The sequence below is a fragment of the Herpailurus yagouaroundi genome, unplaced genomic scaffold (assembly GCF_014898765.1).
Source record: "Herpailurus yagouaroundi ecotype Mexico unplaced genomic scaffold, PumYag 29, whole genome shotgun sequence".
NCBI lineage: Eukaryota > Metazoa > Chordata > Mammalia > Carnivora > Felidae > Herpailurus > Herpailurus yagouaroundi.
In genome coordinates this window covers 99,313,556-99,341,407 of record NW_024412377.1, presented here as the reverse complement: position 1 = coordinate 99,341,407, position 27,852 = coordinate 99,313,556, and the positions used below count along the sequence as shown (strand labels likewise).

General features: G+C 42.7%; 1 protein-coding gene across 3 annotated transcripts in view; it reads left to right on the top strand.

Annotated features, from left to right (window-relative positions):
- IQGAP2 (IQ motif containing GTPase activating protein 2) overlaps nt 1-27,852 on the top strand; it is a 298,102-nt gene that overhangs the window by 124,875 nt on the left and 145,375 nt on the right. For all 3 annotated transcript variants that reach the window (XM_040450363.1, XM_040450370.1, XM_040450378.1), the window contains one exon: nt 21,605-21,761. In XM_040450363.1, coding sequence (XP_040306297.1) covers nt 21,605-21,761 — 157 coding nt within the window. The remainder of the gene's footprint in view (nt 1-21,604; nt 21,762-27,852) is intronic.

Genomic DNA, 27,852 nt, shown 5'->3' with positions numbered 1-27,852 from the left:
CATGGACTTTGTTTGCTATGGTCTGAATGTTTGTGTCCTCCCAAAATAATTAGGTTGAAATCCCAGTGCCCATTGTGATAGTATTAGGAGATGGGTTTGGGAGACAGTTAGTTCATGTGAGTGGAGCGCCCCAGAATGGGATCAGTGGTTCTTCTAAAACAGATTCCACAGAGCTCCCCAGTCCTTTTTGCCATGTGAAGACAAAACGGGAAGTTGCCAGCTCTGAATACAGAAGAAGGCCCTTACTGGGCTATGCTGGTACCCTGATTTTGGACTTTGCGACCCCCAGAACTGAGAGAGACCTCATTTTAATTAGTTACAGGGATAGGAGGTTAAAGCTTCTCTAAAATTTCTTCCATTTCCATCTATGGACTCCTTGCCAGCAACTTGGAAACATAAAAGTGTATTCTACTGGAAAGATTGTTTGAATCACTGTTACTTCTTCACACTCAGCTAAGAAAAAGAAAATCAAAATAGGCTGACAGTCTCACTGTAAATAATAGACGTGACAATTAGGTGTGAGTAAGCTACTGGATTGCTCATTTACTCAACACATAGAAGAGAGAAAAGGGAAGCCCCTGCAGGTATGTGAATGAAGTGGTGATCCCTGTAAGGGGGAAGTTAATCTGGCAGCAGCAGGTAAACCGAATCCTCTGGGGAGGGGTTGGCTCGAGGTATGGCACCCTAGTCAGAGGTCAAAGGCCAGACCAGAGGTCACAGGGCCTGAACAGGGTAAGAGGCGGTGCAGTGGAGAGGATGGCAGAGACTAAAGGAGAGAGAAGCAGAGTTAGTAGAAGCCAAGAGCTGAGTGGAAAGGAACAGGAAGGGAAATTGCAGTTGGAACAGGGGGTCACCGAGAAGAGACGTTATCATGAAGGGAAATAGGCAGGCAGAAGGGAAGACCGGTTCGAAGGAGGGAAGATCAGGGCCACCATTAGCCTAAAGTGCCTTTTTAAGAAGGAAAAGACGCCCCCCCACCCCCTCTGAGCCACAGAGCCTGGCCAGTGGAGCACAGGCTGGTCCCTGGGCCAGGATTCTGTGCACAGTGTGCCACCTGTACAACCATACACAGTGGCCCTGTGGAAGATTCCTGTAGAGCAACGAGATTCCTATGGTCACAGCACTTCCTTATAGCCAGGCTGTAAGGTGTAAGGCGTGGTGTGTGTGTGTGTGTGTGTGTGTGTGTGTGTGTGTGTACCCGCGTGTGCACTGGGGAGGAGGTGGGGAATCCCTGGGCCTGTTATCCCCATTAAATCCTAACCTAATACTACTACTTTCCCCAGTCCTGGCAACCACAATTCTCCTTTCTGTCTCCATGAATTTGGCCATTCTGGGGGCCTCCCATAAGTGGAATCATGCGGTATTTGTCCTCTTATGTCTGGCCTATTTCACTTAGCGTGATGTCTTCGAGGTTCGTCTGGTTTGTGTGGTATATATCAGGATTTTATTAAGGCCGAATAACCCATCGTATGGATATAATGAACATGGGCATACAGGTACCTGTTTGAGTCTCTGTTTTCAATTTTTGGGGGGTATGTACCCAAATGTGACATTGTTGAGTCATGCATAGTTCTGTTCAGCTTCATAGAGGAGCCACCCAACTGTTTTCCAAGTGACTGCACCATTTTACACTCCCACCAATAGTACTTGAGGGCTTCAATTCCTCAACATCTTTACTAACATTTGTTATTTTCTGTGTGTTTTCTAACATAGCCATCCTCCTACTGGGTAATAGATCACTGAGGTGACACATTATTGTGGCTTTGATTTGCATTTCCTCAGTGTCCCTATTTTACTTTCGTGCAGCTTCTAATGTGTTTTTATCATAAACAAAATATGTAAATATAGTGTCTTGCCTTTTTTTAACTCTACTTTTCAAGACTGTGCTCAGACAGAGCTTCTGTTAACCTTAGAAATGTATGGCCAACCTTTGCCTATTTGAAAACATACTCATGGGACATATTTTCACTTCCCTTTGTGATGTTATAAAAGTTTAAGATGTGTTTCATTCGACATACAGTGTGTTTACCTATTTTTTAATTAGTTCTGAGCTTTTAAAAATCAAAAAAGCTTGTAAAAACTTGGATCTCTCACTTGCAAAGAAATCTTGAAGGCAGAACCCCAGTGGTTCATGTTCTGACAAGACAGTGAAGGACTGAGTAGCACAGAGCCCTCTCCCAGCCAGGTCTGCCCCTTGCTAATACCTGCCTCACCCCTGCAGGCATCTGTTTGCAAGCCTGGCTAGAATGGATTTTCTGAGGCTAACCCTAGTCTAGATTTATTCCATAAGGTAAGTGACTAGAAGTGACTAATACTTCTGCTCCACCTAATTATTTAATACCTCCACTGACACTTTCCAATAAATTCTGAAATCGTGTATCCATCGTTGTAGGCCTCAAGCCCTTGGGGACAAGTCTGGCCAACAGATTGGTCCCAACTAGTTAAAAGTTTCTTCAAATCTGAGTGCTGCTTCTTAGCTGGAATAATTTGAAGTCCTGTTTCTGTGTGTACATAAGGCACACGTACTCCTGTAGCTCTGTCATGGGCTGGCTTAGTGATGTATCAAGGTGTCGCCACCTAATTCTGAGTCCCTGCTTGTTCTTGTCTACCAGTGATCACACTGAGAAAGCTGCTGTTCGCATATGCTTTCTATTTGTGAGTGTGTGCCTATCCATTTAATATTCCATGTATGTGCTAGAATTGTGGCTTGAGATACACAGTTGATGTCTGTGGTCTGGAAATACACTTAGCAATGTCTGTAGATATTTAGACGGTAAAGATGGTAACTGGTCAGCTTCAGATCCTGTGTCTTCCAGATGATCGGTGCTGGAAGGTGTTCGGTGAGGCTGCCTTGCAGCCCTGAAATGGAAGCATTGTGAAACCTGAGCCGGCCCAGAACACCCTCGCAGCATGATTTGTTATTGCCCAGAGCTGGCTGTACCGTTCATCAAGCCACATTTCCTGAAACCTAAGAACACCAGGGTGTGATAGTGTTCTCTTACAACCAGCTCCTGTTCCCTAAAACCTTCGCGTGACTCTCCCAGTGGTTTGCAACCTAGCTCTCTCTGTGTGGTCGCGAATGACTTCCCTGAAGGTGAAGCCTTAAGTGAACATGACGGTAGTGGTGGAAGGAGCATGTGAGGAGGTGTCTCTGTGCTTGAGGGGGGCTCTCCTCCCAGCCTCCACTCTCCAGATCTCTCCTCTGAAGCTCTCTTGGTCATTTGTCCAGGCAGCCGAGCTGGAAAGCTCCATGTCAGTCACTGCATTGGCCCCGATGATTTGTGCTTCCTGTCAGAGGGGAAGCCATAGTGTGTATTTCAGCAGTATGTTTGTCTCCTGCTTTCCACCCAATTTCTTTTTGGTCTATCACTCTTTGCCTGTCGGCCCTCTTTTTCCTAACTAGATATAATGCTCTGCAGTGTAGTTTAAGTTTTATTTTGTCACTGCCTAGTAAGCTTGTTTTCTGGCTTTGTGGAGCTCCCCCCTAAAAATTCCACTTGCCTGTCACTTTTTCCCCATGGAGGGTGGGACAAGATTCCTTTTCATTTGTGTGGTGGACTTGTGTTGCCCTCCTCCTTTAAGGGTTTGCCACGGGAAAAAGTTCTCTCGATTTCTGGTGTCTATTTTAATACAGAACAATGATGAAATTGTTAGACAAGTGAAGTGGTCCTTAATTATCTGTCTGGAAATTCTTGTGCATGTCAAAGGCTTTCTTAGATTTCACTGTATTTGGCAATTAAGGTGCCCAGTTCTGGAACATGCCATAGGGGCAGGTCCCACAGGCACTCACTTTGTAGTGGGGCCAGACATTGCTGGCCTGCTGGCCCTGTCTCCCCACTCTCGATGACCATTCCACCCCAGGTAGCTGCTGTTGTGACTCAAGAGCTGGCATACAGTAAAGAAATGGAGTCCTATGAAAAGGACCCGAATTGAAAAACTTCTTAACATGGTTTCCTTAAGACACGAGGCTTCTGAAGCCCCCTGGGGCTCCTGCCATCGCATCACAGGGGCGTCTGTATTTCTCATTGCCAAGACATACAGACTCAAAGGTGGAGATATTTAACAGAGGACGCAGTCCCCAGCTGCCTTTGGTCCTGGGAAGATAATCTAGGTGGCTCTAATTAATAATTAACCTACATATAAAAATCAAAGATCTACAGCTACTATAGCAGCAAAATGCTGCCACCTGGTGAGCTGATTCTGGTTGAGCGGGGTAAAAAGGACCTGGGAGGAATGGTATCTAGCCAAGGGAAACCAAGGCGGGAGCTTAGAGAAGACTGGGTTGGATTCTTGCCAATTCTGGTATAATTGGAACGTTTTACTTCTCAAGACTGTTTTGTAATATTTCGTAGGCCGGGTGGGTGAATTAAGTGCTTTGAAATATATCTGGTCATAAATGCGCATGGTGCAAAATTTAAAAGGTCAGAAAAGAGGGGAGCCTGGGTGGCGCAGTCGGTTAAGCGTCCGACTTCAGCCAGGTCACGATCTCGCGGTCCGTGAGTTTGAGCCCCGCGTCAGGCTCTGGGCTGATGGCTCAGAGCCTGGAGCCTGTTTCCGATTCTGTGTCTCCCTCTCTCTCTGCCCCTCCCCCGTTCATGCTCTGTCTCTCTCTGTCCCAAAAATAAATAAAAACGTTGAAAAAAAAATTTAAAAAAATAAATAAATAAATAAAAATAAAAGGTCAGAAAAGAGAGTACACAGTGAGAATGACATCTTCCTTTTACCCAGTTCCCCTCCACAGAGGTAGTCACTGTTGCTAGTTTCTTTTGTCATTTTTGAATAGCTACATATAGTCCTAATACCAGATGTATATAAATAAACTCTACATACACTCACATCTTGCTCTAAAACGGTTAGGCAATTCTGTAACAAAGTTGTGTACACAATTGGAAACATGATTATGTATTTTTCAGTAATGATGATTTCCTGCAGTCTGTTAACCCTGTTGTAAACAGAAGGAAAACTAGAATGCGGGGCTGAATGGAATGGCCGTTATGTAAAGCAACTAGTGTTTGGGACCATGGTACCTGTCTTAGAGAGGAAATGTTAGGGGCAGAGGTTCAGCTAGTCACGCTCCCCAGAGCGGCACACAGTCTCACAGGTCACATGATGGTAGCCACGTTTTTATGCTGGGCTCCCTTCAAGTTCTTTTTAGCCCTTGTCTCCTCCCTCCCACAGGCAACTATTGGGACATGTGTAAAATATGTCATTTAGAGCTGTGTATATTCTTGTATCGCATGTGGTGTGTAGGTATAGTTGACCCTTGAACAGCACAGAATTGAACTTAAAAATACAATAGACCCTTGAACAACAAGGGGTTATACGATAAATAGAGGACTGTAAATGGATTTCCTCTTCCTTACCATTTTCTTCACATTTTTTCTCTGCCTAACTGTATTCTAAGAACATGGTATATAACCTTATAACCTATATGACATATAGAATATGTGTTAATAGACTGTTATTGGTAAGGTTTCTAGTCGACAGTAGGCTATTAGTAGCTAAGTTTTTGGAAGTCAAAACTTACATGCAGATTTTCAATTGTGGTGGTGGGGGTCATTGCCCCTGACCCCCACGCTGTTCCAGGATCAACAGTATTTTTAATTTAGACAAAGGTGAGGCCATCTTAGCTTTAGCTTTTAGTTATTTTTAGTTAGAGTCTTTTCCTACCAGGCTTTGAAAGCTCCATTCTTGGTGCTAGGTGTACATCTAGTTAGTTGCTATCTACCCTTGTGTGGCAGAGCTGAGATTTTGGAAACAGTTGAAGTAATTGAGGTGACTTTTTACCCCAGTTTTTCTTTGACCTTAATTTTTATCATAAACACCTCAAAACAAATTTAAGAGACCTTACAATTCCACCAACCTAGTATATCAACTTTTCTAACCTTTTCATAGGAGGCTATACCTAGCATAGTTAAAACCAGAAAAACATAAGTTTGTGTTCTTGTTTTATTCACTTTACTACATCATTATTCCTCCATTTTTCTAAGTTATCATCACAAATGTTAATGGCTGCCTCATATTTCATCTATATTTATAATTTCGAAGTGTCTGCTGTGAAGCAACTTTTAAGTTATGTTTAATATCACTGTAATTAACATCCTTGCACACACACTTGGTCTTTTGTTTTTGTCATTTTCGTTCCATCGTCTTGCCAGGATAGATGTGCAGTAGGGGATTATGGAGTCAAAGAGGAAAATTGTCCTGTGGTTTATGATGCAACTTGCCACATTCTGCTTCTCCCTGTATTCCCAGAATGCGTGCAAGTGTCTGTCTTCCATTTAAAGCCCACTTCTTTTATTTTTAGTGGTATACTTAGAGCTGTTGCCATGGGAATTGATTTATCAGTGTCACGATGGTCAGCGGAGAAATAAGGAACCGCAGGCTCTCTGTTGAGAAGGAGTTGTGGAGAGCGCCATCTGCTACCTGTGTCGCTCATCCTTTCCCTGCCGCCAACCCTCTTGCACGTACAGCACCGTGTTTGTCATGAGCCTTTCTGCTCTACAGCGTCTGGGTCACCAGCAGCCAGTGGGTGCACAGCCCTGCTCCAGTCTGGCTGGGGAGCATGTGAGCTGGGAACCGTAAACATGGACGTGCGTATGACGAAGAATGGTGATGGGGATGCTTCTGTCTGCTCCTCACATATCCCAACTGAAGGGCTGTTAAAAAGTGACTGGCTGCTCATAAAGATGTGTATCCGCGAAGAGGGGGTGGCGTGGGAGTGGACCGTGGGAGGCGTTTGCAAGAACATTTGTTGGATTCTTTTCATTCTCCTCTTAGTGACAATGATTGATGGCATCTAGTGAGTCCCCGTTTGTCACTTCCTTGGTACAGCTGGTAGTGGGGGTGGGGGAAATCAGTAATGACTGGGCAAAGGATGTAGCTGGAGGGGGTAGGGACTCTTGGTATGGTACTGAAATGACACGTCTTGCCCTTAAACTTCTCATTAGTGTCTTCTCCGCTGTGCAGTACTACCTGCCAAGAGCTACTTTTTTTTTTTTTTTTGGATCTTTAAGACTCTAGAAGAATTGGTCTTCGAATCTTTGCCTGTTTTCCCGTCTCCAGGAGAGGGTTAACTTTGCACAGAAGGGCCAGTACTTGTAGTTTAAGGATGGAAGAGAAGAAAGAAAATCCACACTGGATGCAGTTTTGGACAGTAACGTTTCCGAAGGTTTGAAAGAGGGCCTGGCTTTAGCTATGACATTTTCTTGGTGTTCTAGAATGTCTGTTTAACAATTCCATGCCGAATATTTGGTTAGAAAGTAGAAAAGGGTTGTAAAAAAGAGTCGAGGGAAGAGAGCGGTTGTGGCAAATTAGCCAAGTTCAAAATGAGCTTATTAACCTTGCTGCTTTCCTTTTCCAGCTACTTTGAGGCAAAGAAATGTTAAAAAGTGCAAGAACAGTGATTATTTTGTGGTTAGGTCACATGCACAATGCAGGCAAACCCAGGAAGGAGAATCTGCTTCATCAAGCCTTCAGTTGTTAGGCCACAATTTATGCGGAAGCTTCAAATGAGTGTTGATTTGCCAGGAAACTGCTCCTGTCTAGTACTTGAAGTGCTTTGCTTTTTCTCTGCACCCCAGCTCATGGCTACCTTGCAAAATGGAAGGTGTTTTGCCCTGAAAGAGAACCTTACAGCCTTATCTTACCTGTAGCAAGTTCTCAGAAGCCAGGTGAACAGAGCCCAGTGTTTTAGTTCAGTTTTCTACGCACTTGGATTTGCTGGTTTTCCTGCAAGGTATCCTCTGCCGCTGCAGCCTCCCTCCAGAGGACTTTGAACCTTAGATGTACAGGCCAGTGTGGCCAGACTCCTTCCATGCATAGCAAAGACCCTCCTTGGAGAATATGTGGTATCTGATGGCTCCTTTGGAATCTTACACTTGAAACTAATGCTCACCTGCCTATCTCCCTTTTCTTCTTTGGTGAGCAGTTGTTTCTGGAACACGTGTTGCATGGCAGGCCCTTTCTTTCCCTAGGTGACTCCACATACGGTATTTGCTTTAATTCTCATGACATCTTTGTAAGGTCGCCAGCGTTGTGCCCAAATTTCTGAAAGGGCAAGTCTGGATCCAGGTTGATGGCTGCCTGCAAAGGTAACCACAGCTAATGAGTTGTAGAACCAAGCTCATAAGCCAGATTTGGGGGAACCCAAAGTCCAGTGATCCGCTGCACCCCACAGACACCTCAGAAAGTGAAAGCCTCTTCAGCCAGTCCGAAAGAATACGTTCTCTTCACCTTCTGTTAAAGCACAGGTACGCCTTGCTTTGGGAAAACAGTCTGTGAAGATCTGAACTGGCTTATTTGAGTTTTAGAGAAGGCTTCACTGTGAGTTTATGCTTCAGAAGTGATGATCCCTAGGAAGTTAGCATGAGCCCTGTTCACCCCATTCATCGTAAATGAGCTGTCAGAGCAGAGTCGAGTGTAGTGGGACCCATGAGCTGCGGAGGCGACGTTGAGCTTGCATTGAAGCCTGTTTACTGGCTGTGGGACCGTGAGAAGTTCATACTTAACTCTGAGCCTCATTCCCTCTCTCTCAGAGGGAAATAATTAGCCATCTCATGAGGTTAGTGTGAGAATACATTCATACCAGTGCCGAGTACCTGCTCGGTGCTGAGCTCACCCATGTGCTGTAGTCATTTGGGAACAGCATTATCGGTGTCCTGGGAGGCCCGTCAGAGGGGAAGCCTGCCTTCCATGCCTACGTGTAAACATTTGTATAACGTCTACTAAATACCTCTTAAGTCTTTAGCTGGGGTAAGGCAGTAGTGTGTGTGTTTGGTGGAGCAGGTGGCTGGGATGGGCTGGGTTAACGAAGGGGAAGCCACAGACTGACGAGAGGAAAAGGCATGTTTGACCTGGTAAGAGGCGGGCATAATTGCTGCCCCATGAGTGTATGGATGGCAGGGGACAGCTAAACAAATAGAGCTGGAGGACAGATGCATTCAGCGGATTATGTTGGCCCTTGTGCCGAGGGTGGGCCTGGGAGCTTGCAGGGAGCAACGACAGCTACCAGAGCGACCACGGAAGGTGCCTACTACCGCCTGTAGGACGCTGGTGTCATGCTTTTCTTCTATTCGCTGACCGTTTTCGGGATCAGTATTACTATTATCCCCTTGTTGGAAATTAGGAAACTGAGACCCAGGCTAAGCAACTTAACCCAGCTACGGGACAGGTGAGCGGCAGAGTTTGGGTTCAGTCTCAGCATGGCTCTTGAGTTTGTGCTTTTCTGTCCTGCTGTATGTCTTCCCCGACACGGGAGCTTGCGCTGACGGTGCTTTAAGTAAGTGTCAGTCAAACAAATAAATATGAGGTAATCTGCTGGGTAGCAATAAATGCAGTGAAGAGAAATGGAATTGGGTAAGGGGTTGTAGAGGATAAATGGGGGGGGGGGGGCGGGGGTTTGGTTAGCTAGTGTCCTTGCTTGGGCTACCATAACAAAATACCTTAGAATGAGGGACTTAACACAAATTAATTTTCTCGAATTTCTGGAGGCCAGAAGTTCAAGGTCAGCTTGTCAGCATGTTTGGTTTCTCCTGAGGCATCTCTCTTTCGTTACAGATGACCGTCTTCTCACATTGTCTTCCTTCTGTGCGTACATTGCCCCGGGATGTATCTGTGCTCTTCCCTCATAGGGACACGAGTCATTCTGAATTAGGGCCCACCCTGATGGCCTCACTTTAACTTAATCTTCTCTTTCTCCAAATATAGTTGCATTATGAACCACTAAGGGTTAGGATATCAACATGGGACTTTGGAGGGGACACCCTTCTGTCCATAAGACTGCACCATCTAGACCCCCAAATTCATAGTCTTCTGTAATACAAAATGCAGCAGCCCCAAAATCTTAACTCACTGGAGCACCAACTCTCATTCCCAGATCTCATCTGAACACCTCAATCAAGTGTGGGTGAGACTAGAGGTAAGATTCATCCTGAGGCGAAAATTCCTTTACAGCCATGAACCTGTGAGACCAGGCAAGTTACATGTTTCCAAATTATAGTGGGGGACAGGCCCAGGTATTCCCATTCTGAAAGGGAGAAAGTAAAAAGAAGAAAGGGGCCACGGATCCCAAGCAAGTCAAAACCAAGCAGGGCAAGTTACATTAGATTTTAAGGCTCATGAGCCATCCTCTTGGCACTCTGTCCTGGCCATCAAGGAGGTGGCCCTGCCTTCCAGGCCCCCTGGGGCAGCAGCATGGCTCAGTAAAACCAAGGGGGAGACAGAGGCCAGACCTGGGGTAGGAAGGCAGCCTTGTCAGTCTCTGAATTACCTTCAGGCTCATTCTTCCCTTTTCTTGTTCACAGCGAGATAATTTTGCTGTCTGGGCCGTAGAATCCCAGAGGTCTGACAACCTTTTTCCTCTTTGCTTCGTAGAGACAAGACACTTGTCTGAGTCTAAGTGGGCAGTGTCTCTGCTGTTGTAGCCCCATCTGTACGCCTTCCTGACTGTGAGATGCATGAGAGGGACTCTCAGGCAGTGATTATCCAGCCACACCCCTTGTTCCTCCAGAACATGCTTTCTCATTTTTTGCAATGTTGGTAGGCAGAGAATTTTCCAAATCTTCAAGTTCTGCCCTTTTGCATAACAGTTTCTTCTTTCTCTGTTTCCTCTCGTGTTAGGCAGTAAGGCTAATCCAAGCTGTGCTTCTGATTTTTTAATATTTCATTTATTATGTTTATTAATGATAATTCTTCCTTCACTTTCCAAGCCTTAAAACCAGATGGTTGATATGGTTAGAAGCACATGAAAAGATACCTGCACTCAATGTTTTCCTTCATAGGGAATTGTACTAGTTAGGTGTCTCAATCAATACACTTGTTAAAAAAAAAAAATAAAAAAAAAAAAGCTTAGAGTGTTTTCTTTTAGTTTTCTCCTGCTTCTGTCCTCCATCGCGAACTAGATTAAAATCACAAACTGCCATTTTTCCCTGTACTCCTGTTCCACCCGGCTTTTATCAGTATTTCAATGTTTCTACCACAAGACTTGATGTTGGCTCAAGTGTTTGGTGTAATCAGCAAACCAGTTCTTGTCTTCATATATGCAGAAGAGACAGAAACTTGAGAATGCGCTGTATTTCATTATTTTCTATTTATGAAATAAGACATGCTTATGACAAAACAATGATACGTGAAAAGATAAAAAGTCCACCAGTTATGTAATTACACAAGGAAAACCACTGTTAATATTGTCTGTATGTTTTTTCTGGTCTGTGTGCATTTATTTATATATATGTAATTTTAGAAATAGGATTATCAATTTTATAATTTTGCCTCCTGTCCTTTTCTCTGAAATTTACCACCAGTATTTTTCCATTATCTTAACTATTTTTGACAGAGAGTGTCTACGAGTAGGGGAGGCATAGAGGGGAAGAGAGAGAGAGAGGGGGAGAGGGAGAGAGAGAAAATCTTAAGGGGGCTCCGTGCTCAGCGCAGAGTCTGACATGGGGTTCAATCCCTCGACCCTTGGGACCATGACTTGAGCTGAAATGAAGAGTTGGACGTTTAACTGACTGAGCCACCCAGGCGCCCCAGTTTTCTTAGATATTTTTTGAAAGTATCTTTAGTGGCTATATAACACTGTAAACAATGGCCACAACATGATTTTATTAGACATGGAGGCTATTTTCAGTTTTGGTGTTGGACAAAAATCTTGGACCATAGCTGTGTTTATTAAACTATATTCACAAAGTAAAACATCTGGATTGTATTTTAAGTTTCTTCAGCTATTCTTTCAAGAGCCATACAGTGTGGTGGTGAATATACACACTGCCGAGTGATCTTTGGATTCATATTTTGCTTTTACCTCTTATATACAATCTTCGACATGATATTTCATCTTCCTTGGTATCTGACTCCTCATGTTTTTAAAGATGATAACCCACTGGATTATGGGAAGAGTAAATGAAACTTTATGAAGCACCATGCCCTGAACTTAACAGGTGTGCAATAATATTTACCATCCTATCAGGAGATTGCTCTTGAGAAAGTTTGTGCTAGTAGATTCTAACTGCTTGAACATACCGGGGAGGTTGCATATCTGAGAACCTGCAGGCACATGTATTAGACACCAGCAGAGGGCAAAAAATATTGGAAGATTCTAAGGAGGTGTGACCTGTGAACCCGCCTCATTCTCGCCCTGATCTCTGGATCCCAGAGGCTCCAAGGCTCCGAACACTTCTTCTCAAGTATATGTATTTGTTTAATTCCCACATTAAAAACAAGTGCATGTTTTGGGTTAAAAGATTTTTTCTTATTTTATAGGCTCTTTGCTTTATGGGATGTCTGCTTACCTAGAAATGTTAGCACATGTAAATGTCTTTTTTGTGTTCATGTATCTGTGTCTGTCACGCCAGTCATCTCTGCAAGCACGTGGTACTACCAGTATAACACATCCAGGTAGGTGGTTAACTGGGCCAAGCCTAAATAGAAGCACAGTAAAGTCTGGTGCCTGGAGTAAGGATGAATTATCCATCGAGCATGTATCTGAGCAACTGTATTTTGTGAAAAAAATTTACGTAAGTTTTTTTTTTTTTTTCTTCAAAATCTTCAAATACTTACCCAACCTGTTAGAAATAGGCCTACGAGGTTTGCAGGCTTCCCTTATTTCCGTCACTGCCCCAGGCCTGTATGTTTCTTTCTCTTTCTTCCTTAACCCACATCTAAGGGAAACATAGGGGGAAGGAGAGCACCATTAATACATTCGTTAAATACGCTTCTCTGAGAAATAACTCACCCACGAAGATTCTCTGAAAAAACTGGTTCAAGAGAAGAGAATCTTAGGTGTGACTTCCAGGTGCCAGCTCTCTCCTAGAAGCTGTACTGAGGCTGTTCAGCTGATTCGCAAAACAACTTTGAACTCTTGGCACCCCAACATCAGTGATAATCTGAGACTCTGCTCTGTAAACTGAGGGGCTTTGCCTGATCCTCTCCTTGGAACAGTAGTAGATTCTCAAAAGTATGAATTGGACTAAACCTCTCAAGGTTATGTGTGGTAAGGAAATGGACCATAGTCAAACTTGAGGACAGGCTAAGAATTGTGGTTAATGTTGGCTAGGTGCTTACTGAATGCTGGGCACAGTGCCGAACGTTGTACACATATTCTCGTTAACTCCATACAGCAGCCCCTCCCCCCTAGAGGACAGACACTTTTAAGTCTCTTTGTTTTCCAGACAGCTCAGTGATGTTGTGCTGCAACTAGAATTTGCACCCAGAAAGTGTAACCCCCGATGCCACAGTTTTAGCAAATTGTACTGCATCTTTTACTTGCCTGCCATTTGTTTCATTACATGAAATGTTGCTAAGTGTTCAAGGAAAAAGGGGTTTTGTGGCCCAAAACCATGGGGAACAGTAGGTTAAAGGAAATTAAACTTGGCTTCCTACTTCAGGAATTCTCTGAGCTTTTGGCATACTATTACTGCCACTTCGGAATCTTCCAGAGAGGATATAGAATGCAGCATTTTTTAAATTTAATTGCCCCCCATCCCCGTTCCTCCCAGGACACTGGTAGTATCTCATGGAGCCAGCGTCCTGTGGAACACAGTTTGGGAAATGCTTGCCAGACTTAGTAGATTTTGCTGTATCCTCTCCTTCCTCAAGAGGAGAGTGAGAAATACATCCAAGGATGTCTGCCCCATTCCTGCTAGATGTGGAGTCACCTACTGATTGTTCTCATGGTACTGTATGTCTGTGTTTTAAAGGAAACAATTCACGCATTTTTTTTTTTTTACATTCCCCATGTCATTTTCTTATAGTGAACTAAATAAGCATTGTATGAGCATAGGATGGAGCTCAGTTTTACAGTGTGTGATTTCCTACATCCCTGTTCACTTGTGCTAATAAGGCTGATAGAATTGGGGTCACCATTTTGCATCAGCTTCCAGCAAATGAGAAAGGTTGACCATGAAAGTTTAATCCAGTCCTCCTGACATCTGACTTCCCAATGGCACAAAAGGGACCACTTACACTAGATGTATTAAAATATCTGGTCTTTGCTTTTATTTTTTTTAAATACCTCATAAGCTGATTTTCAAAACATTTAGGGAGATGAATTGACTTGTAATACTTGAAAGTTCGTACAACTAGACCCTGCCTTAAAATAAGGTTTGTGCAGGGAAAAAACACACAGTTTTTCTTTTGTGGCCAGCAGTTGTCCTTTTGGGACGTTTCTTCCATACAGTGCTGGATGATAGAGACCAAAATTTATAGTTGGTGATTTCCTGAATAACAATTCAGATAGCAAATGCCTCAGTGAAACAACTTTCATATGTTCTGCAAGGCACAAGTTAGCACAGTAGGATGGAGCATTTGTCTCATGGTTTCTATAAGGTTTTGTTTTTTTTTTGTTTTTGTTGTTTTTTTTTTTTTTTTTTGGTCTCTTGCAAGACAAAATGGCGTTTGTTATTTTTCTTTTTGGCCTTAACCTAAAAAGAAAAAAAATTGAGAAGCTGCTCAAATGATAAAAAGGAAAATTCCTTTTCCTCTTACTTCTAATTTCTCTGTCCCTAGCAAGTGATCTGAACTTTCCCTACAGAGAGAAAAGAGAAGAATCACGTGGATAGGAAAGTAGTGCCTTCGTCCTGAAAAGGAAGATGAAGTTCTAGAATGGCTCTTCAGATTCTCATAAGAAATAGCTTTGACTTTTGCTTTGAGATGAGACGTTCACATACTGGTGTTGTGGTTCAATAGGAGTAATCAGTAGAAGGACCAGGGAAGAACAATACAAGGGCAACAGGCCAACTCTGGTTTTCATTTGTGAGGGTTTTTAGGTTGATTTTAAAGACAGGCTCCAGGCTCTTGACGACAGGAGGTCTTTGTAGCTTGATTTTATTGTGTGCATACTTCATGTCTTATCCATATGTAAACCATCCATACATCGATCATTAGAATAGAATCAGGAGTCTACACATAACTTCTTACATTGACAGTCAATTGATTTTTAATAAGGATGCCAATTTAATGGGGGGAAAGCATAGTCTTTTTAACAAATGGTGCTGGGACGACTGTAAATCTACACGCAAAAGAATGAATTCTTTGAGAGGACCCTTACCTCTCAAAATTTACCAAAAAAAATAACTGAAAATGAATCAAAAGCCTAAATGTGAAAGTTAAAACTATAAAGCTCTTAGAAGAAGACATAGGTGTTTGTGACTTTCAGTTAGGCAATGGTTTCTTAGCTATGCCATCAAAAGTACAAGCAGCAAAAGAATGGATGAATGAGACTTCGTCAAAATTAAACACCTTTTTGTACTTCAAAAGACAACATCAAGAAAGTAGAAAGACAACACATACCCAAAATGAAGAGAGACACTCCAATCATTTATCTGATAAGGGACTTTTATATATAAAGAACTCTTATAATTCCATTATGAAAAGATAACCCAGGTAAAACATGGGCAGTGGATTTGAATAGACATTACTCTAATGAAGATATACAGATGGGTGATAAGTGTATAAGATTTTCAGTATCATTAGCCATCAGGGAAATGGAAAGAACCAGAATGAGGTGCCACTTTGCATCTACTAGGATGGCTATAATCAAAAAGACAGCTAAGTATTGGCAAGAATGTGGAGAAATTAGAATCTTCTTAAACTACGGTGGGAATATAAAATGTTGCTGCTGCTCTGGAGAACAATCTGGAAGTTCCTCAAAAGACTAAACACAAAGTTCCCTTAGGACCCAGAAGTTCCGCTTCTAGGTGTATGACCAAGAGAAACGAGAGCCTCTGTCCATGCAAAAACTTGTACACTAATGTTAGTGTACAGGTTAGTAGCAGTGTTCTTAATAGCCAAAAAGTGGGAAACACTCAGATGTCAGTAAACTGATGTAATCTTAGATATAGCCATACTGCAGAATATTATTCACCCATAAAGAAGAATGCAGTATTACTACATCCTACACCATAGATGAACCTTGAAAACAGTATGCTCGTGAAAGAAGCGAGTCACTAAAGGCCACATATTGTAGAATTGCATTTATATGAAATGTACACAATAGGCATATCTATAGAAAGTACATTAGCAGGTTGGGAGTAACAGGGTAAGTGAGGAGTGACTGTTAATGGTTGTCGAGTTTCTTTTTGGAGTGATGACAATGTTCCCAAATTGATAATGGTGATGATCTCACAACCCTGTAAGTTAAAAATCATTGCACTGCGCATCTTAAATGGATGCGTGTATGGTGTATGGATTATTTCTCAGTAAAATAGCTAATAAAACAAAATCATATTATGTAATTATACTGTCATATTGAATTCCATTCTGATTTTAGGCTCATGGACTAAGACCATTCCAGTACATCCAGCTCCTGCTCACAGAGACACATTTCCTGAACATGAGGCCAATTGTCTCTACATTGTGCTTGTTGTAGGAAGTTTGATAACAACAGACCGTAAAAATCACACTTAGGATTTTTGTTGGTTTGGCTCAGTAACACTGGCTTCTTTAACAGATAAACCACTGAGTTGAGTTGACAATAGAAGTTCAGTTCTTGCTCCTGTAACACTCAGTAATGTAAGACAACAATGAGGGGGCACAGGCACTTCTTTACCGCAGTTATTTGGGAGCCAGGCTGAGGGAAGTCCTTTGACTTTGCTTTCATGAGTTGTGGTATCCTGCTCACGGACAGCAAAAGAGACAGTGGAACTCATCTATGGGAGACATTCCTGAGGCAAGCCTCGGGGCAGTGCACATCATTTCCTCTCATATTCTGTGATCACAACCTAGCCACTTGACCCCAAACAGATAGTGTGGGTCTGGGAAATGTGGACCCTGGTCAGCTATCACTCCTAGCTGTCTCCTTACTTCTGGAATGAACCATTGGGTATCGCTGTTCCAAGTTCTTTCCTTATACTTTTGAAAAGTAGATCAAAAGGATATTCAGCCCACATGACCATATGCTAGTTTAGAAATTTGCATACTATAGTTTCTGCTTCGTTGTGAGGTTTTTTAATACAGTCAGAACAAGGTTAACTAGCCAGTCTGTCTGATTATCTTGTCAGGGTTTGCCACCTGTCTCAGGAGAATAGTCTTGGTATCAGTCAATTTTTATTAATCGTACACCAATAATTGAGTTTCCAAGTAGTATATTTTAGAAGACTTTGTGAGATCTTGTCTAGGCTTACAGGAGTTCTCTAGGAAGTAACTCCATTTGGAGAGGCACTCAGCTTCCCATACCCAATCCCTGCTTGAAACGGCAACCACGAGAGGCAGCCCGTGCCTTTTGCCATTCATCGTTTCAAGACAGGTGACCAAGAGGGAATCGTAAGAGGATGAATGAATCCCCAGGAAATTGACTCAACTCTGACCTTACACTAAAGTGGCGGCAGCGTGTATGTCTCCAAACCATGGGAATCTTAGTGCTGCTCTGGAAGTAGCCTGAGTGAGTCACGAGAAGTTGAAAGTTAGAATTAGAGGAGCAGAGGTCCTGGCAGCTTTTTGAGGTCTTTTACTTACCAGTTGTGTGGCATTGGGCTTTTCCGAGCCTCCGATTATCATCTAAAAATGGTGATCCTTGGGGTGCCTGGGTGGCTCAGTTGGTTAAGCCTCCAACTTCGGCTCAGGTCATGATCTCACAGTTCATTCGTTCGAGCCCCATATGGGCTCTCTGCTGACACCTTGGAACCTGGATCCTGCTTCGGATTCTGTGTGTGTGTCTCTCTCTTTGTCTGCCCCCCCCCCCCCCCCACAAAAATAGATAAACAATAAAAATGAATGAATGAATAAATAAATAAATAAAAATGGTGATCCTAATAGCACCTCTTTATGAAGTGATCTTGAGGATTAAGTGATAATTCCCATGAAGTATTAAATATAGGTTCTAGCACAAAACAGTGTGTTAAATATGAGTTATCATTGATAATGGCATCATTTAACTTTCAAGGCAGCAAAAAGGAGATACTTCCATTGATGCCTAATGCTTCAGAAATCTTTGGCAGTGTCCTAGGAGATTTTATGATGCAGCGGTGATGCTTGGAAAAGTTTTGCTGATGCACTCAGAATCTATCATTAAATCACAATTTGTCGGCTACCTACTATGTGTAAACACATTGCCAGGCACAAAGGGATTGTCTATAAACAAGCAGAAGAGATGGCTTTTGCTTTGAGTAGTTCATAATGTGATAAGCATTAGCAGTGGCTGCATTTTAAATAGGCTGTAGCTAACCCAACTTTTTGGTATCCTTAGTATTTGAAGCCAACTGCACATATATTCGAGTGTAGATGGAAATAAGTGTGGGGGCGCCTGGTCCCTCAGACACTTCAGCATCCAACTCTTGGTTTAGGCTCAGGTCAAGATCACATAGATCATGGGATTAAGCCCCACATTGGGCTCTGCACTGACCACGTGGAGCCTCCCTCCCTCTGCCCCTCCCCTGCTTATGCTCTTTCTCTCTCTCACGATAAATTTTTTTTAAGTGTGATTATCTTTTTTTTTTTTTAACAAGCACAAGTCTAAAATACCGTATTTCACTTTTTATTTTAGCTTCCTGCCCTTTGCTCCCTATTGTCAATTTAACCCCTTCCACAACCAGTTCTAAGTTTACCTCTCCCCCACTCCTGACACATATACTCCAATCCCAGAATGGTGATAAAGCAATTATATATTGTGTGAAATGCAATTTCTTAAATTTTCAAGCTAATTATTCAAAAACAGATTGTGTTTTTATATGAATTAGCATAATACCTTGATTTGTAATTTATGTAGCTTAGAAAATTGGCCTCACGGGGGCACTTGTTGTGATGAGCCCTGGGTGTTGTATGTAAGTGATGAATCACTGAATTCTACTTTGGAAACCAATGCTGCACTGTATGTTAACTAACTAAAATATAAATTAAAAAAAAGAAAGATTAGAAAATTGGCCTACTGTGGTTTTTAATTTGGCCAGATTTTTATTTAAAAAGCAGCATTATCATCTATTGCTTAATTTTTTAAAAATTTCTCAACCTTGTGGTACTCTTACCTCCGTGATTTGAAGCAAGGCTCACATATACCCCATATCCCTTATATCCCTCATATGTGATATGTGAAAGTCAAGGTCTTCATGTTGTTTTACCAGTTGCTTATTCTCTCAGTTTCACAGTCTCCCTAGGATCTTAGGTTGTGAGAAGAACCTCATCATCCCATCCTTAGAATTCCCTATCCCTTTAGCAGAGGAGAAAGCAGGCCCCTAGAGCTTAGGGGACATACTTGGGGTCACACAGTGGACATGGGCTGTGTCCCCCATGCAGAGAGCTCTCTTCACACCAGGCCCTGCCTGGTAATATTTTCCTTTCCTTTGACCTCCTTCTCTAAACTGTCACCAAGTCCTGTTACTGCTTTCTCAAAATATCTGCTGGCTTTCCACCTTCCCATCTCTTCCCATCTAATCCAGTCCCTCAGTTCTTCCCAATGGGAAGGGCCTGACAGAGTGCTTTGTCTCCGGGCATCCATTATACAAGATGAATTTTCTCTAATTACCACTGTCAGCGTGTCACTCCTCAGCTGCGAAGCTGCCAGGAGCTCCCTGCTTCCTTTGGCCACAGATAACAACACTTCTCCTGTGCTAGATGCTCCAGAGCCTGGCTTGGTATATTCAGCCTCATTTCCTTTCTCTCCGTGAGCCCCAGAAGCCCAAAGTCTTGTGTGGGTTTTCTCCATGACTCAGCCATGTTTCCTTTGTGCGTTTATCCTGTCTTGCTCCACAGTTTCTAGCACTTCTCTGCCTTTCCAAATACTCCATTTTTCTAGGCCAAATCCAAGTCCCATCACCTTTTTAGCGCTCTCCCTCATTAGTCCAGTGATGAACTAATCACCCTCCTTTATTCCCAGCCTTAATTTTTTTTAAGTTTGTTTATTTTTAGAGAGAGAGAGAGAGGGACTGTGCACACGTGTGCAAACATAAGCATGTGCACCAGTTGGGGAGGGCCAGAGGGAGAGAGAGAATCTCGAGCAGACTCCGTGCTGTCAGCACAGAGCTGGGGGAGGGGCTTGATCCCATGAACCATGAGATCATGACCTGAGCTGAAACCACGAGTCAGAGGCCTAACTGACTGAGCCACCCAGGCACCCCTCCCAGCCTTAATCTTAAGCACTAGCATGTACCATCGGGCATAATAAACTTTCTTATATGGTTCTGTGGTTTTTCCTTGGAATTGCATTGCCTTTTCAATTATACTCAATGCCCTTTATTTTTTTTTTTCCAACGTTTATTTATTTTTGGGACAGAGAGAGACAGAGCATGAACGGGGGAGGGGCAGAGAGAGAGGGAGACACAGAATCGGAAACAGGCTCCAGGCTCTGAGCCATCAGCCCAGAGCCCGACGTGGGGCTCGAACTCATGGACCTCGAGATCGTGACCTGGCTGAAGTCGGATGCTTAACCGACTGCGCCACCCAGGTGCCCCAACTCAATGCCCTTTAAAGGCATGTTTATGTTTATATTTGTTTATATTTTTATGTTGGTATTTTTCTCATATGTTCTATGTTTTACAGTGCTTAATAAGTGGTCAGTAAATATCCATTGCTTATTAGGGGTTCTCGGAGCTTTTAAAAGATATTGCCAACAAGCAGTTGAGATATTTTACAACATTCACTGCTTGGATCAGGATCATTTGTTAATATTGCAGAACAGTGTTCTCTTGTGCCAAATGTTGATAAAATCATCTGCGGATGTGTTAATGGTCTTTAGGCAGCGACTGGCCATATAGGTACAGTCCTCATACTAATAGTTTGTTTGTGGATCGATGGCAAAGGTGGGGGCTCCTTTGCTGAACACCTGCACATCTACCTCTTGGATCTTACGGTAGGTTAATAGTTACTTGGGAACAGATAGGAATAGGATTATCTTTATAAGTCTGGCAAATTCTCAACACACCAGCCTGAAATGTGAGCTGGCCCAGCCTCCCCTCCCACTGTGTGTCCTTGAGCCTGTAATGACCTCGGTGCTCTCTTTTCTACAGTACTGGCACAATGTCCTAAGATTTAATCTGATCTTTTTCTGAGATATTTTTTTCATAATTCAGTAAATACTGCATTTTCCTGCAAAAGTAAGAAAGTTGTAATAATTTCCTGGTATTGGAAAAAGGAACATATATTATTTGAAGAAAACTTTTTGAATTTTTGATGCCCCTTTCCACACCTTCTTACCTTCTCTGGTAGTCATTTCTGGACAGAGACAAGCTGCAGATTTTACCAGACCTTGGGCTATGCTTTCCCCAAGGCATCAGCCCTACAAAAATCTCCTCCACTTTGGGTTCATAAACCTGGAATTACATTTTCTTTCATGTCAGCAGACAAATTCCACCCGTACAAAATGGTTTGGCCATTTTACTCTTTGCCACAGAAGAAAATTGGCAGAGACTCAGACAAGGGTGAAGCTGACAAGCCCTGGCATGGAACTGAGTTCGGTGGCTTTGAGTCCCCCTTGTTCATACTGTATTCTGAATCCTGGCCCACCCAGAAAGTTCTCTCTTCCCATCCCAGACAGCTAAAGATGTTTCAGATCGTGCTCCCTTTTTTAATGTCTCCAGCAGACATTCCAAGATGCTGTGTCTCTTCATCTACACAGACTTACCCAACTGGAGTCACTTGAAGGTTTTGTTTTTTGTTTTGTTTTTTTTCATCCTTCTAGGTGGATGGAAGTCTGCTTAGTTGAAGAATTGCCACCAACCACTGAACTGGAAGAAGGGCTCCGGAATGGAGTTTACCTTGCAAAGTTAGCCAAGTTCTTTGCCCCAAAAATGGTATCAGAGAAAAAGATCTATGATGTGGAACAAACACGTTATAAGGTAACTGAGATCTAATTGGTTTTGGCTCCCATCTAAAAGTGAAAGTTCAGTATTTAATTTCCTTTCCCTGCGTTTACTCTGGCTGTTTGTACAAGGATTTTGTGGAATGGGGGGAGGGGATGTCCTTGGTGTTTGAAGCCTGTTAATAATGATTCCTGAGGCAGCAGCAGTTTTCAAAGCAGAGCGTTTCTATTTTGGGGCTGAGACTGAGACACATCTGATGTGTGGGGCTTCCCAGACTCCCCGCCCCATTCTTCCTTCATGGAGGTCATTTTTATTAGCACCAGTAAATGTAAAAGTGAGGGCACTCTACCCTGTTTTTTCTGCCACCAACTCAGTTTATTAGCTCCCTTGTTCTCATCAAGGAGTAAAGTACCCAGCTGGGACTTGAACTTGTGGCCCCAAAGAGTTAGGGCCAATGTGATCCAATGAATAATAATTTTGAGTAGCCAAGTAGGAATTCTGTTCCATTTAATGCTTAAAACAAAATAAGACTAATTTTTTTGTAGGCAACCAATTTTAATTATTTCATGGCTAATTTGGGAGTGTACACGGGGGAGAAGACAAAACCAAAATAAACAATAGTCTTAATTTTAAAAATGACATTTTAGAGACACATGTCTAAATATTTACAGACAGTGTGATATATTTAGGATTTGCTCCACAGTAATCAGGAGGAGGATGGAAAGAGATTCAAGACTGGCCATAAGTTCATTATTGTTGAGGTTGAATGATGGGTACATAGGAGTTCATTAACTCTGTTTCATCAACATTATGTTTGACATTTTCCATTAAGAAATGAAGGAGAAAAAGGCAAACACCAACGTGAATGATTCCTCCATTAAATGTGTCTTCAAAAAGGAGTTTTTAAGTGTGTGGTATTCTCTCCTGGAGTAAGTGATTTCTTGTGCACTTTGGGCCAGGATTTCCAAAGCTGCTTTGAAATGCGATTCTTTATTTTCTTAATCTGTTGTACAATTGACCCCTGACCAAAGAGGGTGTTAGGGACGCCCCTCCCAATGCAGTCAGAATCCGAATATAACTTATGTGTGTATGTGTCATTTATTTTATGGTCATTTATTTTCAGAAAGTAACCTTAACCGACACTCTTAATTTACATCCTTCCAACTACAATCCTGCCTCTGTGGGAAAAAAGGGAATATGGGAACTGAAGAGGGATTGGGGAGATCTTCTTTAATCTTACAGGGGAAGGTGTCCATCTGCTTGGGTTGTCTGCTTATTCACTCGGTTGCGTTTGATTATCAGTTCCGATTCCAGGATTTGTTGGAAGAGGTGGAGCATTATAATCAGATGTGCCTTAAAATGCTTTTTCCTGAAAGAGAGTGAGCTGTTCAACTTTACAGAACCTCACCTTTTGACTCTGTTAATCGAAGACCATAATACTCTATATTGACATTACTTACAGAAAATTTAAATGAGTTTCTGCAAAGTGTCTAAGAAGGGATTTAGAAAACAGTACTCATTTAATTTTTCTATTTACCTTTGTCTCTCCGAAAACTTAACTAATAGCCTCCTGTTGACTAGAAACCTTTACCAATAAGATAAGTTGATGAACACGTATTTTGTATGTCATGTGTATTATATACTGTATTCTTATAACAAAATAAGGTAGAGAAAAGAAAATGTTATCAAGAAAATCATAAGGAAGAGAAAATATATTTATAGTACTGTACATTTATTGATAAAAAATCTGCATATAAGTGGGACCCATGCAGTTCGAACCTGTGTTGTTCAAGGGTCAACCCTATTTAGATCTTTGTATTGTTTTTTTTTTTTTTTAGCTGCAGATTCTCTAGTATCTTTAAAAGTTCCTTGTCTTAAAATTGCAGGGACAACACTTAGTTGAAAATGGAATGCTTTCCCATTAATTGAATGATTCACACTACCCTTCAGTTGTTATTGAAACAAGATTTATTTTTTAAAAGTGTATATTTAGGGAAAAAATAGTTGCGAATAGAGAGGAGGCAAACTATAAAAGACTCTTAAATACAGAGAACAAACTGAGGACTGATGGGTGTGGGGGCCTTGGGGTGCAGGGAAAATGGGTGATGGGCATTGAGGAGGGCCCTTGGGATGAGCACTGGGTGTTGTTTGTAAGCGATGAATCATGGGAATCCACTCCTGAAGCCAAGAATACACTGTATACCCTGTATGTTAGCTAACCTGGCAATAAATTATAATAGACAGATACATAGATACATAGATAGATAAAATATGTGTATTTAATTCAGAGCAAATGTTTGAGTTACTATTTGGGCTAACCATAGAGAAGAGGAATTGAGAAATCTTCTGTGTTTGTTTTCATATTCTAGTCTAAAAGATAACTGAGCAGAAGTTTCTGCCTTGGATAATGTTAGGAAAAAAAATGTTTGTGTTTGTTAAAGTACTTTTGACTTTATCAAGTCATGTGTTTTACCCCAGCCTTTAACTTATTATGCTAGCCTTTCACAAGACTTTACTGAATCATTGATTTAGTCAGGCAAAGTTAGTTTTTTAATTTTGAAAAATACTTATTTTAGTTCCAAAAAGAACAGAAAAAAAATATTTGTATCCCCACACAACAAAATAAATTAACGTTTGTCCACATTTTGCAGCACGATTCGTCTTTTTCTTCATTGCTTCTAGAATCGATTATTACCAAGCCCTAGGCCTATTTCTACTAACAGTTGTGTAGATTTGATGACAGAGTTAAAGAGTAGTAGGTTGGGCTTGGCTCTAGCCTGTCCTGAAAGGGAATTGTGGGTATTTTGTTTTGACATTGGGAGTGGTGAGAATCAGGCCAGCAAGATCTTCCGTGGAGCCTCAGAACAGAGGCTGGGCTAATTCGTTTCTCCTCTTGGCACACCATACACCTTTGAATACAACTTTGTCCACAGCCTAACTGTGGACCCTCTCAAGGCAACTCATACAGGTGCTTTTTCCTCCTGGCATCAGAGAGCCTACTATTTGAATGAATAGCACTTCTCTTTGGGACAGGGGAAGTACTTCCAGTCTCTTGTTACAAAATGAAATACCTGTGGAACACAGGCAGGTGATGACATTCCTGAACAAAACCTTAAGAGAGATGGAAGTATTGTGTTTGCAACTCCTGCCCATCGGGCCCTGGAAAACAGATACACAGAAGAAGGGATGATACTAGGAGAGGGGCAGAGAGAAGGAAAATAGCATCGGGGGGCGGGGCGGGGAGCAGGTTGGTGTCAGCTGTGATGTGGGGAAAAAAGTACAGGACCAGTGGAGACTACCCTTCTGTTGATTCACCGGAGAAAGGAGGCTTTTTTTTTTCCTTTTTCTTTTTTAGTTTTTTTTTTTTTTTTTTTTAATGTTTGTTTATTTTTGAGAGAGAGAGCACAAGCCGGGCAGGGGGCAGGAAGAGAGGGAGACACAGGGTCCGAAGCAGGCTCTGCACTATCAGCACAGAGTCTGATGCAGAGCTCGAATCTATGAACCGTGAGAACATAACCTGAGCCGAAGTCAGACGCTTAACCAGCTGAGTCACCCAGGTGCTCCCCCACCTTTCCCCCCCCTTTTATTAAATCTCTGAGAATGCCTAATGTCTTTGAAAAGAAACTTCTAGTGATTTACCACATAATCATAAAACGTTAAGGCCATTTCCTTCATTTTACAAAATTGAAAGGAGTCAGATATTCGTGAACAGGAGACTTCCTGTTCTTGGGTTCTGTAGGACTAAAGCCCTTGGCAGGGAGCACCCAGTCATGGGACTGAGACACAAGGGAACTCAGGTTAACACAGGCCCACCCCTTTGATAAGCCTTCTGGAAACCATGAGTTCAGGGAGTGTGGGCTCTCACTGCAGCGTCTGCTTAGACTGCAGCCATAAAATACCATCTGCCCATTAGGCGCTGTGTCTCGAGGCACAGGCTCTGTCCCTGAACTCTGAAGGCCTCAGTTTGGGCAATGATGGCTCTGAGTTGAGCCGATCAGAACTCTCATTGCCATCCCATCCTCTTTGTTCGCCAGCTTATGTACAACCCTGGCCCCTCATGAAGGTTACAAAGGTGACCTAGGTAGTAGAGTTAAACCTTCTAATGATGAGAGCCCTTTCCCTGGCCACCCCTACCTCTGACTCCAGGTCGCAGTAATGTGACCATGCCGTGTGTGCTCTGGCCCCTGACACTGTCTCTCTTCGTTGCAGCATGGTGTACCTTAATGATGACCTTTATCATGAAGGCAGGGGCCATGTAGGTTGTCCGTGCAGTGTCCTCGGTGAACAGAGTAGACTGTAGCCCATAGTAGGATAGTAGGTGCAAGGGAAAGAGCTGTTTAGTAAAAAGAAAAGAAAAGAAAAGAGAAAGTAGTTTCAAATAAGCCTAAGGACTCCATTCCTTCTGTGCTTTGATACTGGAGGTTTTGGAGTCTGATACTCTTCCGTCAAGTATGATGCTCAGACTTCCTGTAGGGTCACTTGATGCCTGTGTGCAAAAATGTGGCCTCCTGGGCCCACCAGAGACTACTGAGGCAGGCAGAGTCTCTTGGCCAGGGACCCAGGAAGCTACACGCTTAATAATTATCCCAGGCGATGCTTATGTACTACCTAGCTTTGAGAACCACTGCTCCAATGGCAGACAAACAATATAACACATTTTAATGAAGTTACAGGGAAAGAAGATAAAGTACTATGATAGAAACACATACCACATACCACATACGGGGTAGAACTTATTTATCTCTACGGTGCTTACAATACCTGCTTGTACCAGGAACTGTTCTGGGCACACGAGGCAGCGTGGTGAGCAAGGCAGACATGATTTCATGGCACTTAGGGTTGAGGAGACAAGTTATAAGCAAGTATACAATTGTGAGTTGTGATGAGTATATGAAGGAAGGAATTAAAGCCACTGTTGTTGACAGGTAGCCACAGACAGAAGATGAGCTTCTCTGAAGAGATGTTTATTTACTCTAAGGCAGGAAAAATGAGAGGAAAATCATCCATGTGCAGCTTTAAGGGTGGGGAGTGGGGAGTGCAGTCCAGAGATGAAGGAGCCTGCTTTTGAGAGACTCGAGGAAGAAAAGAACTTAGACAAATGGAGTGGCTGAAAGGCTGCGGTGAGGGACAGTGGTGAAAAATGACACCAGGATGGAGGCAGAGACAGATCACGCAGCCAGGCTGGAAGATCTGTGATTTCATCCTAAGTTACTACAGAGGAAGCCATTGAAATGTTAAACAGAGACATCATGGCTTTAAAAAGATGAGTCTGGCAGCGCCTGGGTGGCTCAGTTGACTAAACGTCCGACTTTGGCTCAGGTTATGATCTCACAGTTCGTGGGTTCGAGTCCCATGTCCGGCTCTGTGCTGACATCTCGGAGCTGGAGCCTTTTAGGATTCTCTCTCTCTCTCTCTCTCTCTCTCTCTCTCTCTGCCCCTCCCTTGCTCGCTTGCTTGCTTGCTCCCTCTCTCTGTCTCTCTCTCTCTCAAAAATAAACATTAAAAAAAAGATGAGTCTGCTGCCATGTGGAGAAGAAATGGGAGGATGAGGGTGAGGCAGTCTGATGAGGGGATAATTCAGCCCAAGTGACTGGTAACAGTGGCCTGCACAGACGAGAATTAAATGGATGCAAGAGGGAAAACAACCTGCAAAGGTGGTAGAAATGGGTAGAGGGCAGTGAAGAGAGGATGTCTGGGTGGCCGGCCAGTGGTATGTGACCAAGGAGAGAGCGCCAGTTCTAAAGGGGTAGGGCAGCGAAGAGGCCAAGGCTTCCATGTTGGGTGCTTTAAAGATCAGTGGGTGTTCCCAAGGTGGCTAGGATGGACGAGAGAAAGAGGAGGGGAGAAAGATGGGCATTCCTTGAGCTTGATGAGGTTCAAGGACAGAAAACACTATCTGTTGAAATACAGCACTGATAGCTGTAGACTTATAATAGTATGTTGACTACTGAAGTGAGCCTTAGGTAGGAAATGCATATACAGTGGTTAGTAGTAGTAAGCCGTAGAATCAGAGTACTTCAGAGACTGGCTTCGTCACTAACTCTGCCTCTGTGAGCCTTGGTTTCCTCAGCTTTAAAGTGGTATTACTAGTAATAGTCTGAACCTTTGTACAGATACTGTAAGGAAA